The sequence below is a fragment of the Macrosteles quadrilineatus genome, unplaced genomic scaffold (genome assembly GCF_028750875.1).
Source record: "Macrosteles quadrilineatus isolate MER2022 unplaced genomic scaffold, UCM_ALF_1.0 Scaffold_7__1_contigs__length_78375512, whole genome shotgun sequence".
NCBI lineage: Eukaryota > Metazoa > Arthropoda > Insecta > Hemiptera > Cicadellidae > Macrosteles > Macrosteles quadrilineatus.
In genome coordinates, this window is record NW_026542600.1 from 22354886 (window position 1) to 22372292 (window position 17407).

Genomic DNA, 17407 nt, shown 5'->3' on the forward strand with positions numbered 1-17407 from the left:
CATTACCAAAGTTTACATGTTATAACTCTTTGAAAATAATTCTTAGAAGAATAGGCCTACCTTGAGTACAAAAGTGGTAGATAAACTAATTATAAATAAAACAAATAAAATTTCAATACGATGGCATGCATAGAATTTGAATTATATCCAATAAAGTGAACGACTGCAATTTCCAGGTTTGGAAGGGGTGGGGGCAAAGATCAAGGGGGACAGTCGGGATCTTATTGAAAATAAACGTCTTAAGTGGTTCTATCACATATATAAAATCCAGCTTTCCACTATTTAGCTACGAAAAAATGCAGTTTGTGCATTTATTGACTGGGGTACATGCGATGACGCAGCGCAGAGGTGTTCAACTAGCCCGCACGCGCTCTCTTTTCCGACGCCCAGCTATTTACCAGTTCACCTAGATGACTAAAAAATAACATATTTGTAAACCTTTAAGAACGTAGGCTACTAAAACTTTTATATGAACCATATTTTCGTATTATTTCTATATAGAATGGTATATTATATATTGAGAAAACAAATTTGTGTACTCTGAAACAAAGCTTTAATTAAGTTTATAAAATTTTATATCTCCCTAAATACAGAAAGACATGTTGAATACAAAAGTTGTAGGAAAGCTAATCAGAAATAAAACAAAACAAATTGCAACACAATAGTGTATATAGTATTTCACTTATGATCAATTAAGTATAAGACTGCAATTTCTAGGTTTGGAGGTGGGGGAAAGCTCAAGGTGTAGAAGTGGGGACTTTTGGCAAAATAAACCACTCCATGTGGATCTATCACAATAGATAAAACATACGGGAGTATGTTTAATCTATGCTATCACATATACAAAATCCAGTTATCCACCATTTAGGTTTGAAAAAGGGCGTTTTATTTTTTTCATTGACTGGACTAAGAGATGCAACTACTGTACCCATAAATTTGTGTATTTCCCTTAAATCTTAAAAAACTGAAATATGAATTATCTAATGCTAATGATGGTTGGATTTAATATTGCGGTACAGTATTAGCGGTAGTCGCCATATAGGATTAAGCTAATTTGGGAGATTTGGATATTAAAAATGGCACTGGAGAGTCCTTTTTGTGTCAGTATAAGTGTTGTAGGCATATGATACATCTATCATCTTCCGGTTGATATGAAAGTGTGGGCTTGTTATCATTGTTGAGCTAGGCACTGACTGTCATTTGGTGCAATGGACGCGTGTCAAACTGCTATTCGTTTGTTACTGCTAGTATTTTTGGTTTTCGGTTGTTCAATAACTTGTTTCGTGCTCGCAGCATTGTATGTGGCAGGGGTATCCTATGTTGAGCGATTTCTCCGAGATTTATATAGGAATCAAGGTATGTAGATGATGTATAATGTATGTATTCGTTAATTCACGCTTATCTAAATTCTACCAATAATAATATTATTTAATGATATTTATGACAGGAAACGTATCTTGGTAGCTTCATTACGGCTGCATATGAGTGGCTTTTAGTCCTAACTCCTAACACGTAGTAAGTGGAGGCCGACCAAGCCACTCATTCCGCCCCCGCACAGACACGCCTTTTAGCCACCGCGGCACAAAGCAACGCCCGCGAATATCAGGGGAACCGCACGCAACACGGCCATGGAACTATTGCCGTCACACTACACCAAGTGCGACGCAGCGCACCAACACCAACCCTAAACAGCCCATTCACTACGGCCCTCATATACTCCAATTCACAAAATAAAGTATACAAGCACACCCACACAAACAACTATACACACATGCATTGGTTAATTCAACGTACTCCGTTTATTTGTTTAGTACCAGGGGACCGAGCATTGGTCATGGTGTTAATTTGTTTGTTTAATTGTTAATTGTTTTTTGCGTGAAAAAAGGTCATATGCTAGTCTTCTTTTATGCCACAAAGGCTATGTGTTTTCAATAATACGAGTGTCAAAAGTACCGCGCGTCGTCGAAAACTGTAAAACGTTTATGGCTTTTCCTCAAGGCTCCTAGTTCAACTTTAATTTACTGTATAATATTTTCCTGTAAAATACTCTACGATTACGTATTTGAACCATACAATATGTTAGTAACCCAGTATGGCCATCATAGCTCACAGCGACGATACGGAATCGGAATTATATCACCGGAGGGAAGGGCTATTTTTATAAACACTACCATCTGCCACGGCTTCTACCGATTGTTACGAAAATAACGGTTTCTGGGATTTTAGTGCCGACAAGATTATATTTTATTTTTATTTTTCTCGTTTTATATGTTTCCCGCATACTAATTCAACCGACTCTTGCTAATGTAAAAGATTGATTGATAAAGTAAACCAATTGTTTGTGGTAAAAAAAAATCACCATTATTGCATAATTGTAATTCAGTAAATAGTTAATATAAATTAACCTTTAAACAGGTTACATCCCCACGTCATCATTTTTGTATTATTACATTATAACTTATTTTGTCTTTGTAACATTTTAACAATATCAAAAGAAATTATATTTTCAATTTTCTTGGTGTTGTAGGATTTTCAAAGTTGAAAGGTCTGAAAGTTCAAAAGCATGTAAATCTCCATGTCTGATCTAATTTCATCCCACACATGCTTGCATTATTGTTGTGTTCTACATATCTTAGCATATACAAAGTGACATTTACAAATCGTGTTCTGCAAAGTGTAAATAGTTAATACAATTTTAGTTTGTTATGGAGTTTTATTATCACACTTAGATAGTATTTTACAGATCATATGGATAGGATAGTGAACATTAAATATGATAAAATTATTAAGGAGCTTATAACAATTATTACAAAAAAGATACTAGAAGAAATAATTTAAATGGCAACTTTAGAACATTTCTTGTATTTTAGATATAGTATTTAAAATTAAGACATGTGTTGAACTGGACTTCAAAGCATGGACAACACTAGATAAGGTATTTTAGTTTACTGCAATGGCGAATGTTAAAGTAGATAATTTAATGAGCCTCCCTACAGCAAAGTTTCATTGTATTCATTGTAATCATTCCCTTCAGCAAAGATTCAACGGTCTACTAAAATCGTAGCCCTTAAAGATTTTTCGTAATATATTTTTGTCCTGGTGTACAAATTAACTCGGTATCAAGGTAGCCTAGGTTCAAACATACGCTAAATTACTGGGTATTTAATTTTTAAATACTTGGTGAGATTATCACGTTAACGCGAGTTTGCAGTGGCGCCTTAACAAATGACCGAATATGTTTGAGATGGAAGTTACTCATCCATATCACCCCTTAAAAAAATAGTTTCTTCCCAACCATCTTAAACTCTAGTTAAAATTCCAGACATAATAAAACGAAAATTATTTCTAGGTCCAAAGGAGGTGGAAATAGGATAATCCAACGGGAACAAATCATTATTTTATTTAAGAACTTCTTACTTCTGTCGACAAATATATCCTTGTTTATTTAACCTTAGGTCATAATCCTTGTATTTTTCATTAGTAAATCTTATACGTCACAACATTTCTGTATCGAATGAGCGAACAACTAAATTGCACAGAGAGAATTGAATTCTCACCAAATTATTCCTCTATGGCGTCGTATGTTTCGATTACGAACTGCGAAAGTCCCTAATGTACTTAGCATCCCAGACGTTATAATTTACAACTTTACCGATAAAATACCCCTTGCTGTTGGTACATAGCAGAGCAAAATTATGATGTGAAAATTTTTTTATACCTTATGTCACGAATATTAGAACAGAAGCGGTATGGATCATAAACCAACATATGACGTCAATGGCCACTAAGTAATCAAGTTTGTATTAATATTAAAATGGAAGTGTCAAAAAACTTCAAAACCAGCTGATACGGTTTTTAGTATAAGATTCGGGCTATGGCGTCATTTGTTTCTGTTGATGATAAAGTAAAATGTATTCAAGAATATAACACACAAATTATTTTTTATTATTTTTCAAGTATTAGCTCAAAGCAACTATATAACTAGGCATGATTAGTTATAACTCTAAAATCTAAGAACACGATACTATAGCTCAAATAGTGTTTTCCGGGCAAGCCAAACGAGAATAATCCACGTTATTTATCATTTTTCTAAACTTAACAAAAATTAAAGATCGAAGTTGAAAATACAAATATGAGCTGTGTCATATAATTTTATGGTACTTACGTATCATACGGAGGCCACTTATTTTACAGCGCGCTGCGGCGGTTGGGTTAAGTTGGGTTATCATAAATATGTTTGTAGAACTTTCCTAGTTTCGTTATGAATCGAACTATACGAGATGAGTCATAAAAACTTATGATAACCCAACCTAACCTAACCGCCGCAGCGCGCTGTAAAATAAGTGGCCTCCGTATAATACGTAAGTACCAATTTTATAAATAAACGTAAGATCCATGAGCTTTTAACTAAGAAAATACAAAGTCAACCTCTACGATCGGGGTGGAGGGGTTCCACCAGGATCGTAACTGACGTCGTTAAATCGGGGATGGTTAGGGCCTCTAATTTTAACGACACTCTCTCATTTTATTTCTTGTACGTGTGGCTTTATTATTTCTATCTTCATAAACTGGTCTGATACTCATAAATGATGTATTTGCTTTTGAAATAACCGTCGAAGTGAAGTAACGCTCAATATTCTTGTAAAATGACAAATTTAATCATTTGCAAATTTTACATTCTCTCACATCAATTTTTGTGACAAGGATTTTTGCGTTACGCTAGGTTCTAGAACGCAACTTTTTTACTCATTACAAAATACTTCAGGTTAGTCCTAGAGGGTCGCGGCATTATTACTTAGATAAACTCCATTGGTGATTGGCGGGATTTGAACCCTGGACCTCGGGTACCGAAGTCCCGCACTCTACCACTAGACCTGCTCAATTTAATTATGTTTGGAGACAATACATCAGAACAAACACAAACTCCTTTAGGTCTAGTGGTTTAGGTGCCAAAAGTGAAGATCGCCATAGGTTTAGGGTAAAAAACCCGTGTATGTTATATAGAGAGAAGAAAATAAAGGATGGATATTGATTTCTATGCTCACTCATACAAGTAAGAGGTAGCTATACTACTTCATTAGCCTGCCACCATCAAAAAGTTAAAATTCCTTTGTAGTTACGGCAGTTTTGGGGCATCAGTTTGGGAATTAATTAACCAACGATGTTATAAACAATTTACTAGCTGATATAGTTATAGCTTAAACTATATAGTTATCTTAGGTATGATAGATTTGAGCAATCCCAATGAGCAAAAAAATTGTAAAAAATTTTCAAAAGCTGTATTACATTAGTTTTTAAAAATTTAAAAACAATTTGATTTAATCTTCATATTACAGCAATTTTAAGATTGAAAAATAAATTTTTTGCAGTTTACAAACATAAGTTTTTATAAGAGTTGTAACTATTTTAAAACACGTTTCCTAACAATATTTTAGAGTCAATATGCTAAGCAAATGGAAAACGACCTGATAGCCCCGTTATGCCGTGTCAAGTAGCCGTTTTCGACATTGATAACTTATAACAAAATTTAATCTTCCATGATGTAAAAATTTATAACTTTTGATTTTCTCTGAATTTAGCTGTCCTGAAACCTGAAAAGATTCTCATAATGTATCAAATATGCACAAAGATGACCACTTTCTGAGTCTGCAAGTGATTAAGCTAGGAGAGCCTCCGTACATCAGCGAAAGCTTTATTACTCGTGGGATATCTGTCTACGACCTACGTAATAATCGCTCTGACCACAGGCTTCACTTCCCAAAGTCAGGCTTGAGGTTAGAAGAAAGTATTAACGTAAATAACAAAACTATCAATAACTATAAGAACAATGTATAAATAATATTAAAAAACGATTTACAATGATAAATAATATAATTATATAAATTCTGAATTGTAAAAATAAATACAACAATGAATCAAGAAATAGATTAATATTTACTGATTCTAATTAATACTGTTTTTAATTTTAATTTGAAATTGTTGATGTTGTCAGAGAAAATATCAATACTATTACATTTATCTAGTTTATCAATACACAACAGAATAGTAGTGTGTTAATAGGCTAGGTTGGATTTTATTTTTCGATTGATTAAGTTTAAAAAAAAGTTTGATGTAAAACTCACTTTTAAATTAAGTTATTATTAACTTTATTCATTTATCAAGTAAACACCTTTAATACTGACCGGGAACGTGCTACAAAAGAGTCCCGATTTAAACAAAAGCAAATGTCCAACTACATAAACTACCACGGTATTGCTTTAATTAGCCTCTCAATTTTAATAGCGACTAAGATTTATATAATTTAGTAGTATAAGTATAGTGAAGCACTATGGTCTGTACAGTGCTGCTACGGGTGGCAGAATCGCCAGTTCTCTAACTCTCTGACATGCGCCACGGCCGCCCTCGCCCGCCCGCCGCCGCCCCGGCCAGTGTAGGCCCGCCGCCCTCATAGACCATTAGTTCACGTCACCCATTCTTTCATATTTACGTTTTTCGCGTTCTTGAAGCTAAATATTATCATATGTAAGTATTTTGATTTAATTTTACAACTAATTAAACAGATTCAGTGTCGGAAGAATTGTTGTGATTAATTAGTAATTTAGTAAAAAGTACACATTTTTATTGTTTAGAAGGAAAAAAATCAAATACATATAATTAATGGATTTTAAAATGTTAAGATGTAGTTTTGTAGATAATAGGTACTACATGTAGTGTTGAAAATGACTAATTTATGATGGGAACTATAACATAATCTCTACTTCTGGTACAATAATATACGTGGTTCTTAAATTAAATTGTTTATATTAAAATATTATTGTGATTTATAGACAATTGACCGAGGTGTATAAATGTATACAAAATGTTTGTTTATTATGAAAACTATCAAGACTTAATTATAGCCCCATACGTGGTAGGACAAAATAGTATCCTACCATGTACTGTTATTATACGTTTCTATATAAAAATACACATACATTTTAATTCATTATATTTAAAAAATCAAAAGTAATGGAAGTAATAAAAAATAAAGTCTTAAATAAGAAAGTCTAGGGCATAAAAAGGGATAGAATTTATACTAATAATTAAATTTATGAATTAACATGAAATAAGTAATTTTACATTTCAATGTGATGAAATTCTATTTTTACAAACAAATTAACAACAAATTAATTAACAAATTAATTAATTAGAACAAATTAATACAAATTTTTGGGTCGAGGAAAAATAGCTCTGTATCGAAGACCGTCTTCCATTAAAAGTCATAGGACAATACATTTTTAATTTTTTTAATACATAATTTATTTTAATAGTAAAATAGTTAGCTGTCTGGTTATAGTACTCGCCTTACGATCAGAACTTTGACGGCTCCTCTTTAAAAACAGTCAGTAGGTTTTTGACGGTTTAAAACTGGGCCCCACTGTTCTTAATCATTATGATTTTATTGAACGATCCATAATTTTAATATATTGACAGATGGTCTTAGCTTGTACAAAATTTCCACAAGTTATCTCACTTCATTATTAATAATTTAGTTTTTTTTTAGGTAAACGTATGCTAATTTACGTTTTACTAAACTGGTAATATGGTAGTAATAATAATCTAAATATTGTTGTGTTTGAATTCGTGGTTTGTTTTGTTTACCCACGTCCGTGTGTAAAGGCGGGTAGCGCCAGCTGTGAGCTATACTGGGCACGCTGGAATTAGCCAAACTGGCTACGGAACCAAACATAACTCGGGAATTATAAACACAATGGCACAGTAGTCACGCTCACACATACATGGCTCAGGAATCAGTATCCTGGAATAGCTTACTTTTATATTATTGGTGCTTCTTTATGAGAAGCAAATTCGGATATTTTTAATTATCGTTATATGGAATTAAAATTTTAAGTCACATTTTCAGGGACGGTCTACCAACAGTATATAATTGTAGATTTTTCCAGGTGTAATGGCGTCATACGGTTAGAATTTTTGGGTCTCCGTTTCGATAAGATTTTTTTAGTTTTCGAAGCTACTTCGATCGTTTCCATATTGCAATATTTTCGAGGTTTGCGGAACAACAGTACAATGGACTAATATTTAAAAACATTTAATTTTGTTGTTTTATATACAACTGCAGTTTTTACGTTTTTTTATGACAACTTTCTGAAATTTATAATGCTATTGACAGAGAAAAAACCGTTGTGGTTGAATTAATCTACGTTCAGATACATACGTTACGCACAACGTGAGTTTTTAATAAAAAATAAAACTTTTTTCTATTTATTTGGGTTTTTAAATTCTTCATTCTTTTTCAATGTTATGGTTTATGCAATTTAATTTTTAATTTTATCATTTTTGTGATTTTATGTATTTTCTATTCTAAAATTCAATTTCAAAATTGTTGACGTGAATGTCACTTCTGGAAAAAATAAATCTTAAAAAAGTTAATATCACAGTAGATAACTTTTGCCATACCCAAACAAGATTTTCATATTGTTACATTTTTCATTAAAATTTCAGCGAAGCATATAACATGTTGAATTTAATGAAACGACCTTTTCAACGTTTAAAGGAAACAAATTAAAATTGATAATTAGCATATTTTTGATATTTTGAATTGTTTTTTGCACGTCTTAAAAAGTTATACATCATATTTTACCTAGTGAAATTTCAGCACACATTTATTTCTCAGTTAAACCTAAATCTTATGAACATAAAAATTGCAACAGTGAACAATTTGACCCTGAATTTTTTTAAACCATACACAAATAACCAATTAAAACAGTTAAACTACCAGTTTTTGTTACAGTTTCTAATAGTTTCAATTAACTGAAATATTTTCCCACCAAAGTGCACGTGAAATGTTATAGATTCAAACTATTGAACTATTGAATTGAATTTAACTGAGGATTTGTTTCATTTGAAGCCACAAGAAATTAAATTAAGCTTAAAACATAAAATGAATACATTTTGAAAAGAGTAGAACATTATTTCAACATCTTTCAACTAAAGACATAAACAATGTTAATCTATTTTACATTTATAAGGGGGGTCAAATCAACAAACTATTTGTATAGACTGGTTAAATTGAATTCCATTATAGATCACAAGATTTCTTTATATATAGAGGGTAACAAGTTTTTTTATTCCTAGGTTATATTTTTGTCAACTTCTTTTTCCATGTTCCTATATATATTTATATTTTCCGGCCTCCGGCTAGATTTAAATCATTATCATATTTCGGGCACATATTTATCCATTGTAAGTTATCATTTTTACGGAAGATTATAAATCAATACCAAATACCATAATATTAATTGCATTCTACAGGCCTTCGTTGATGGTGAAAAACCTATTATAAAATAGCTTATAATATTTAAATGCCATGAAATAAGTAATTTTATCCAAAAGAGTAGATGATATGTTACATTAAGCACTTGAGTCATCATACTATGATCAACTCACTACTATGATCTTACTGCTCAGTAATAGTGATATTTTTGATCGATATTTTTTATTTACACAAATTAAATTATAACAATTGTAATGGTGGCAGTGTTAATCTTAGTCCAACGATACTCAAGTCATTGGTCTTGGGCTAGTAACACTCCATCCGCTATCAGTTAAGTAAAAATTGTTAGGCAATAGTCAGAAATAAATTAATTGTTATTCACCAGATTGTGTTCTGGTTGTTTCTATTTCGTGGAAACATTTTAGAAATACTGAAAAGAATTCTTGTTGTATAGTTTTATTATTTAACTCTTGAAACATTTAATTGATTTAATGAATGGTTAAGGATTTCATGTCTATTTTATTGTATGTTGGATATACCTTCAAAGAATGGGTAAACAATCAGATAGTAGTACGTAAATAACTTAAATCGATCCAGCAAAATGCAACCTAGTTTAAAATAAACCCGCGTTATTATTCGCACTCTCCAAAAAGTAATAAATTTCATTGCAGCCACATTTTTAAACTACTACTTTATCATCGAGTAGTTTATCATATGTAATTTCAAACAAACGGACTTGATTTTCGCATTACATCATTTTATTACACCTAATAATAACAAAATGGAATAAAACAGTATCATGATATGCTTGTATTTAAACTATTTTGAGCTTTTGTATCGTATGTAAACTTTGAACTTTTGGTTAAGATTGCACATTTTATCAACTTTACACTTTATTTAACTCTTTCACGACCACTACAATTTCTTATTTTACGTTTACACTGAATTCAACAAGAAATCAAATAAGATCATGGTTTTTGTATTAATTATAATTGTTAATTTGTTATCTTTGACAGATAGTATGTATTAATTAAGAAAATGCAGGGTCCTAACGGAATAGAGATAATATGAAAACCAAGGTTAGTGAGTTTTCTTTACACTGCGCAAATTTGTGAAGAGAACGACAAATAGCACAGGGATGGCTAAACTGTATATTCTAATAAGCTATTATATTATTATAAAAATATTCTTTTCTCCACCAACAGTATCGTTGCTGACTCATGGCAATTCCTGCTTAGCACACACTAAAAGATGAATAAACAAAATATGCTTTAAAAGATAATTTTAAAAACAAGACTGATCAATTTATTACATTTTTGGCTGTTGGAGATGATTTTGTACAAAAAGGTTCATAACAAGAACAAACTATACATACACCAGAACCATAAACAACATAACATTAATCATAAGAAGTCTGTAGAACTCTATTTTATAACAAGATGAGTATTTTTCGTTAGTTTTTACACCATTGGAGATAATAATAAACAATAAATTGTGGTACAACCCTTAAAACCTTTTTTATGAGATGAAGGAAATTGTTTCCACGCTTTTCGCCCAAAATCAAATTCAAAGACAAATAATAGACACACGCCCCCATATTGTCGCATAGCTTTAGCTGTCATACTGAGCGTTATAAATAACCAGTCATTGTCACCACCCAGTTAAACAATCACAAAAGGTACATACGCAAATCTTACACTAATGTACCACAATGTTTTGTGGTTGTTACAGTTCAATGAATTGCAATGAGAACAGTGATCCACCCTTAAGTCCCCACATCGGTATCTACGGCTGGCGCAAGAGATGTCTCTACGTGCTCATCTTGGGGCTTCTGGTGGTCGTCATGGGGTCCTTCGTGGCCACATTTCTGCTCATCAGCGCCATTGACTTCAATTTGGTAAGCAGCAGCTGTAGCGTTGGAAAAGCATCTCGGGTTGAAAACAACATTTCTTCCCTAAAACGTCAATGGCACTTACACTCACTTAAACAAATATTTGATGAATATTATGTGTGGTAAAGAAATTGTTAGCTCCATATGACTTTTAAATGCTTTTTTTTGTGAATTTCTTACTTTAAATTCATCATTGGCTACTTTTCTCTACAGTAAGATAACATTTTATTATTTGAATTTACACATTAAAATGCACATTCTTGCCCACTGGGTTGCAGTGAAGTATTGCTATTCGTAACTATCCCATTGCCCTAACTGATCCCCTCAAGTAGCCATAGTCTTCATGGTGAGTCGTATACCCAGGTCCAATTTACTTTTTTGTTTTACGGCCACCGGAGGCCCAAAACAACGTTTATCAAACGTTCTCAATCACTCAGTTCTGCTTGAAAAAGAAGATATATTGTTCAAAGCCGATGTTACAAAGGTAAGGTATCAAAAGTAGGCTGTCTTCTATGTTACCCTTATGGAGAATGAATTGATATAAAGGTGTAAGGTTATATAAATATTTTATTTTGTAGCTTTTAACCCTACCTTAAAGTAAACTTAATTAGTAACTACTTAAATGTAGATGGAGAGACCCTACTGTAAAGTTATTTGTTGCTTTTTTTATTAATATCAAACCCAAATAAATCCATACAATCAACATGCCCCCAGAAATACCCAAAATGGCTGTAGATTCCTAATTTATATCATCTTTTTACCCTCCGATCTTTTTACAGTGATAGGGATATGAGAAAAGCTAGTTCATTCTTCTTCCTTCTGAAGAACAATTGTTGTTGGAGCGGAGTAATTAGATTGGCTTGTGTCAAGAACCTTTAGAGTGTTATGAACTCTTTTCTTGAGTTAGTTGTACGTCCATTCCTTTTTGTCAATGTATTCTTTTGCTGTGCTCTTTCCTCCACAAACTAACAATAGGATCAATAATTTACATTCTACGTACTTTACTGATGAAGATTCTATCCCACCTGTGTGTAGGGGGGCTTAGGAGACCTTAAAATCTCCAGGGACGGTGTACGACTGAGAGAGTTCAGTTACGTCCTGGCGTCCCTGGCAGCTTCTAGACTAACCTCCAAGACTCGGGAACCTCTGTCTTTCGAGTCCCACTACAATATGACCTTGAGTGTCACTGATCAGAACGGCCACCCCGAGCAGTCCCTGCACTTCTGGAGTGCGACACAAGATACCAGTAAGGCGTTGTAAATTATAGACCCATATCGATACCTTTAGTTAATGTTAACACTTTTATTATATATAAGTAGACACTTGTTGTTCTTAAACACAGTATACGTGTATTTTAACGTAATGAAGAGCGTGAACTTCCACAGCAGTTTTCCAACAATATCCTAATGGCTTAAGGATTGAATATTGTTCATGCACTTCAATATCATACCCTACTCCTTAGTGAAAGGTGCAGTTCCATGCGGTATTAAAGAATAGTACAATGCGAACTATTCATTCCTGACTTAGGAGTAAGGGCGTGAACGTTGGTCTGAATATTAAATCTTGTTATGTCTACAAAACGTCGTTTTCTTACATCAACCAATCAACAAGCCTCAAACCAGAAGTCACGAGGATTTAACCTTACTTTAACGTAGTCTACTATTATTCGAGAAAAAATCATTAGATGCTGGATACGGTTTAAATAAACATGTGTGTATATTTTTCTTTTGACTAGCAGCATGCGTCACTTCGTGACTTCAAGATCCGTGATATATTTGAATTAATTTACAGTTTTCTTTTGCATCATCATTCTAATCATCCTTATTATTTGTATTGCGTTTTGTATTTATTTAATTTTCATTGCGTGTGCGATATCTTCGAGGCATCTTAGAAAATTACAAATAGTAATGAAACACACCATGAAAACACAAAATCTAACTTCAAATAATACTTTTCATTGTTATATAAGCTGTTTAAATTTACATTAAAAATGAATTTTACTAGGCCTATACGGTTTGCATAAAATCGTAATAAGTATTAGTAAGTACACTAAGCTTATGTTAAAGTTTCGTTTCCTTCATCATAAAAATATATGTACAGTATTCGGCTCGGAGTCTGCTCTTAATAGTTTTGTTTACCACGCAAAAAATGTGATTTCAACGTTATCCTTTATTAATGTATTTAAAAATTGTGACCATATGTTTTTGTAGAATTAAACTGTTTATGAGATTTGAAAGAGAAGTAGTCATGTTCCGAAAATAGTAATGTAATAATAGTAGTTAGTAGACCCGTAGATTTACGACGACAAAAGGAACGTTATTTTATATATCATAGAAAAATATTAGATTGAAAATACTGTCATGTTTTAATTAATCGAGTGCTTATAGTCCGTGAGGTCGACGAAGGACTCTGAGGGATTAACGTCCCTACCACCAACGCACGCGCACTCACCAGCAGGGCCCTACCTACCCCACGGCAAGTGACCCATGCGTGTGTGTGTAGGTGTGTCTGTGTATGTGTGAGGGCTGTAATCCCTTAGAGTCCTTCGCCGACCTCACGGACTTTAGTTGTGTCGGGTGTTAAGCTGGCCCGTTGTTTTTTTACCAGCCATAATGTCAGGACTATGTTTGGTTGACAGACAGAAGATATTTGGTGGCCGAAGCATCTCAGTTCCGTGTCAGCGACCTGAGAGGAAGAACTCTGTTCACCGCACAGCCGGGCCAAGTGACCGTCGGCACGGATAACCTTCGGGTGCTTCAGGGTTAGTATTCATAGATTAAACATATTTTATCATAATGTTGTCATAATTATGGATCATCTGAAGCCAATTTTAAGGTTAGTTTCGTCCGGTTCATGGTTCATATAGAAGGCATTTTGTTCATTACTATTAGCTTCTTGTCTTTCAACTTATTTTAAGCATATTTCAACCAAAACAAACGATCTATCTTGATAAATATACATACAGCAATAGCTTTCCCTTTAAGTAAAGTACAAATGGTTAAATCTACCCTAAAACAAAAGAGAAAAACTTGTTCACCGTAAACATGGAACACAAAATATAAATTTAATCAGACTTGAGAGTTTACGGTGGGCTGAGAAGTCTACTTCAGCATTTAAAGTCAAATGTTTATATTATGTGTTATAAGTATTTCTTGGATAAAACCAATAATATTTTCATCGATGTGGTGTGAGCACGTTCAGTTATACGTAACATATATCAAACTTTGAATTGATAAATGACAAAATCAATAAATGGCCAAATTAATAAATGAGTCAACTTTGATTCCGCCGCAACTTATCGGAATTCCGTTCTGAAGCATCTAGTGACCAATATTATCCACGCAAATTTTAACATAGTACTACCAACTTTTCGAGTGTACCAATTTAGTATCATCAATTTGAAAACATTCTTGTATTCCTAGGAGGAGCCCACTTCTCTGGCAGTGTTCAGACTGCAATGCTGAGATCCAGTTTAGGAGCTGAACTAATGTAAGTAATAATTATAATAACAAATCAAAGCGACACATATTTTCCTAGGTTTATAGTGATTGTTTTGTACGCCAAACACACATCTATTTACTGTGATCCATTAGGTAGATCACTTAAGTAATCCAAGTAATATTAAAATAAAATGAAAATGAATGTAGACTTCTTTTGTAAGAGTTAATTTAAAACAAATGTAAAACTAAATTTTACGATATTAAAAATAAACTTTTAATGCTTTCTACAATATTTATATATTTAATGTATTTATTTATGAATTCTAATAAATAACATCTTACTCTATGCCAGGCTGGAGTCTGCGACAAGAAGGCTCCATGTGATGGCTCCAGCAGGAGTTTCTATTGAGAGTAGAGGGGCTGATATCAGTGCTTCCTGCCTCACAGACCTTCACTTGTCATCTGTAGATGGAAGAGTAAGAAAATTGAGATAGTTATACAGTAGTTCATTATTTATTTACCTCTTGTTTTATTTGATGATATTCGTTATGATAGTGCAGTGCATTTAGCGTGAGGAAAATTAGCTGTAACGCTTATAGTTTTAGTGAAAATTGTAAAAGATTCCGTATGAAGAGGGCTACGTTTCTTTTGGGACTAATAGTAATACGTTTAGCAATTTTTAACACAACCTATTCTTCACCATCTGCTTGATAATTGGTGTATTCTACTGATATTGATAATCTGGTACCCTATTGAGTGCATACGTATGGCTCTGCATACAAATATGCAAGGGAAAATATTTGTTAAAGGCTTTTTCAGCCTATAACAGCTAGGAAATTGTTAAAACATACAATTTTACAGAAAATAAATCACTACGAATACCTAAGAAAACTTGAATGGTTAGAGGTTCCAAAAAATGCAACCCAGTTAATACGGCTTTAATGGCAAGATTGTTATTGTTGCGAAAAAATCAGAAGTTTTTAATTTTTCTCAAATAAAATAAAAATACAGTGTCTTCCAAAAAAGGAAGATGATAGATGATAAAAAAATTCTAGCAAAACAGTGTTAAACTTAATTAACGCACAAAATAAAACCATGTATCGAAATAAATAGTTGATAATAAATGATTTAATTATTTCAATTAATAATGTAAGAAATATCTTCCAGGAAATAAACATCGATGAGCTGAAAAAGCCTGTGCACTTTCTTAGTCACAACATTATTTTAACCATTGTAAAATCAACGAAGGAAATATAACAAATGTTTCCATAAATCTTGGAAAGGATTTTCAAACTTTTTGTTTCCAGATAAAACTGAAGTCGCCTGGAATCTATATCCCCAACCTGGAGAGCATTCCTCTTCTGCAGCCTCAGCCTTCTAGGTACATCCACCTGGAGTCCAGTACAGGGTCCAAGCAGTACCAGGTCTGCATGTGCAGCAACGGGAAACTCTTCATCTCCAAACCTAATGGAGAATGCAGTGTCAACAATGACGGGAAACAGTGTCATTGAGCATGGTTGAGAGGATAGGCTATTCTACCTCACTCTTCGGTGGCGAGAGAGCCCTGCGTGAAAATCGGTCTCTAGTTGGTGAAGTCAGGAGCCCAATAACAGATTGTAGGGACCGTAGCTCGTTGTGTATATCAGAATTATCACTGGTGAATTGTATCGTACGAGAACTAACTGCAATAGTATAATGAACACTGAGATAAAGACAGAGAGTGCTACAGCTGCAATTGTTTTTATGTATATAAAAGATTGAAAGTAGGCCTAATTTATTTAAATCAAAGTCTGTCGTTGAAATGAGTTGATTATACGATTTTTGTTCCTGATCAACAATTTATTTTCTAGAGAAACCAGATACAAACTTATCTGTTATAACATTGATTTCTGTTGGGTGTGTATGAGCACTCACCAAATAAAGGTGGATTGTGTAGTCCCATTCTAACTATTTACCAAACACATATTTCCTCCCGTGACGATATGAAATTCCTTTTTAATAACCCCAACCGGTCCCTCAATCCGTCCATAGCTTTTGTTTGGGCGTCTCAAGCTCCTGTCCAGACCGCTATTCATGTTGAATAAACTAATTTTTACAAATGAATCCACAGTGGGTGGAAAATGGTATTTTAAATCAACACAGTGCGGCGATATTAAATTTTAAGCAATTGAAACGAATTTATCGTAATTCATCGGCAAGTCAATTTGTTCTTGTATATAAAAAAAATTGTAATGAGAACCAATGTTGTACTGATTTATTGCGTTAGTCGTTCTAATGTAGTCTTAGATCTACTGAGTATTACGATTATATGCCTTCACACATAACCCTGACGAGGATTAAAGTTATATCATATAGTCATCAGGGGACATAAAACATTACAAGTAACATGATAACAAGTATTATATGACAGTAACACTATTGACAAGTAGTATATTTGGTACTCTAAGATAAATTGTATTATTTATTGACTGTTAGTGGTTAATGCTGTAAAACTATGTAGTATATTGTTAAAACGATGTTATTTTTTAGATAAATAAAGAATTGTTTTATAAACGACTGATTAAATTTACATCACGGAGGCTGTTTTGGTCATTTTCAAAGTCAGGAGAATGTCTATAATGTTTTAAACGGTTTAACCTTTAAGTACAATCAGCTCTAAATGAAACGACATTTGCTATGCAGAGTTTATATTTCAATTGTTGTTTTGCATGGTTTCTTTACAATTCAAGTTTAAACGGTCCAGGTTCTGAATCAGATTTGGTTCAGGTTTACCAAGTGATATTTAAAGATATCAAACATTAA

The 17407-nt window shown here is 33.0% G+C and overlaps 1 protein-coding gene across 2 annotated transcripts; it reads left to right on the top strand.

Annotated features, from left to right (window-relative positions):
- The first annotated feature begins 1219 nt into the window (after positions 1–1219).
- Positions 1220–17088, top strand: LOC128998496 (delta-sarcoglycan-like). 2 transcript variants are annotated; one of them, XM_054424652.1, is made up of 7 exons: positions 1220–1356; positions 11006–11171; positions 12201–12411; positions 13804–13926; positions 14588–14654; positions 14958–15081; positions 15913–17088. In XM_054424652.1, exons 2-7 carry the CDS (start codon positions 11010–11012, stop codon positions 16114–16116), a joined length of 891 nt encoding a protein of 296 aa, XP_054280627.1. In that variant the 5' UTR covers positions 1220–1356; positions 11006–11009; the 3' UTR covers positions 16117–17088. The 2 variants fall into 2 exon arrangements, with proteins under 2 accessions (XP_054280627.1, XP_054280628.1); XM_054424653.1 differs by lacking the exon at positions 1220–1356 and adding an exon at positions 6444–6522.
- Positions 17089–17407: the final 319 nt, after the last annotated feature.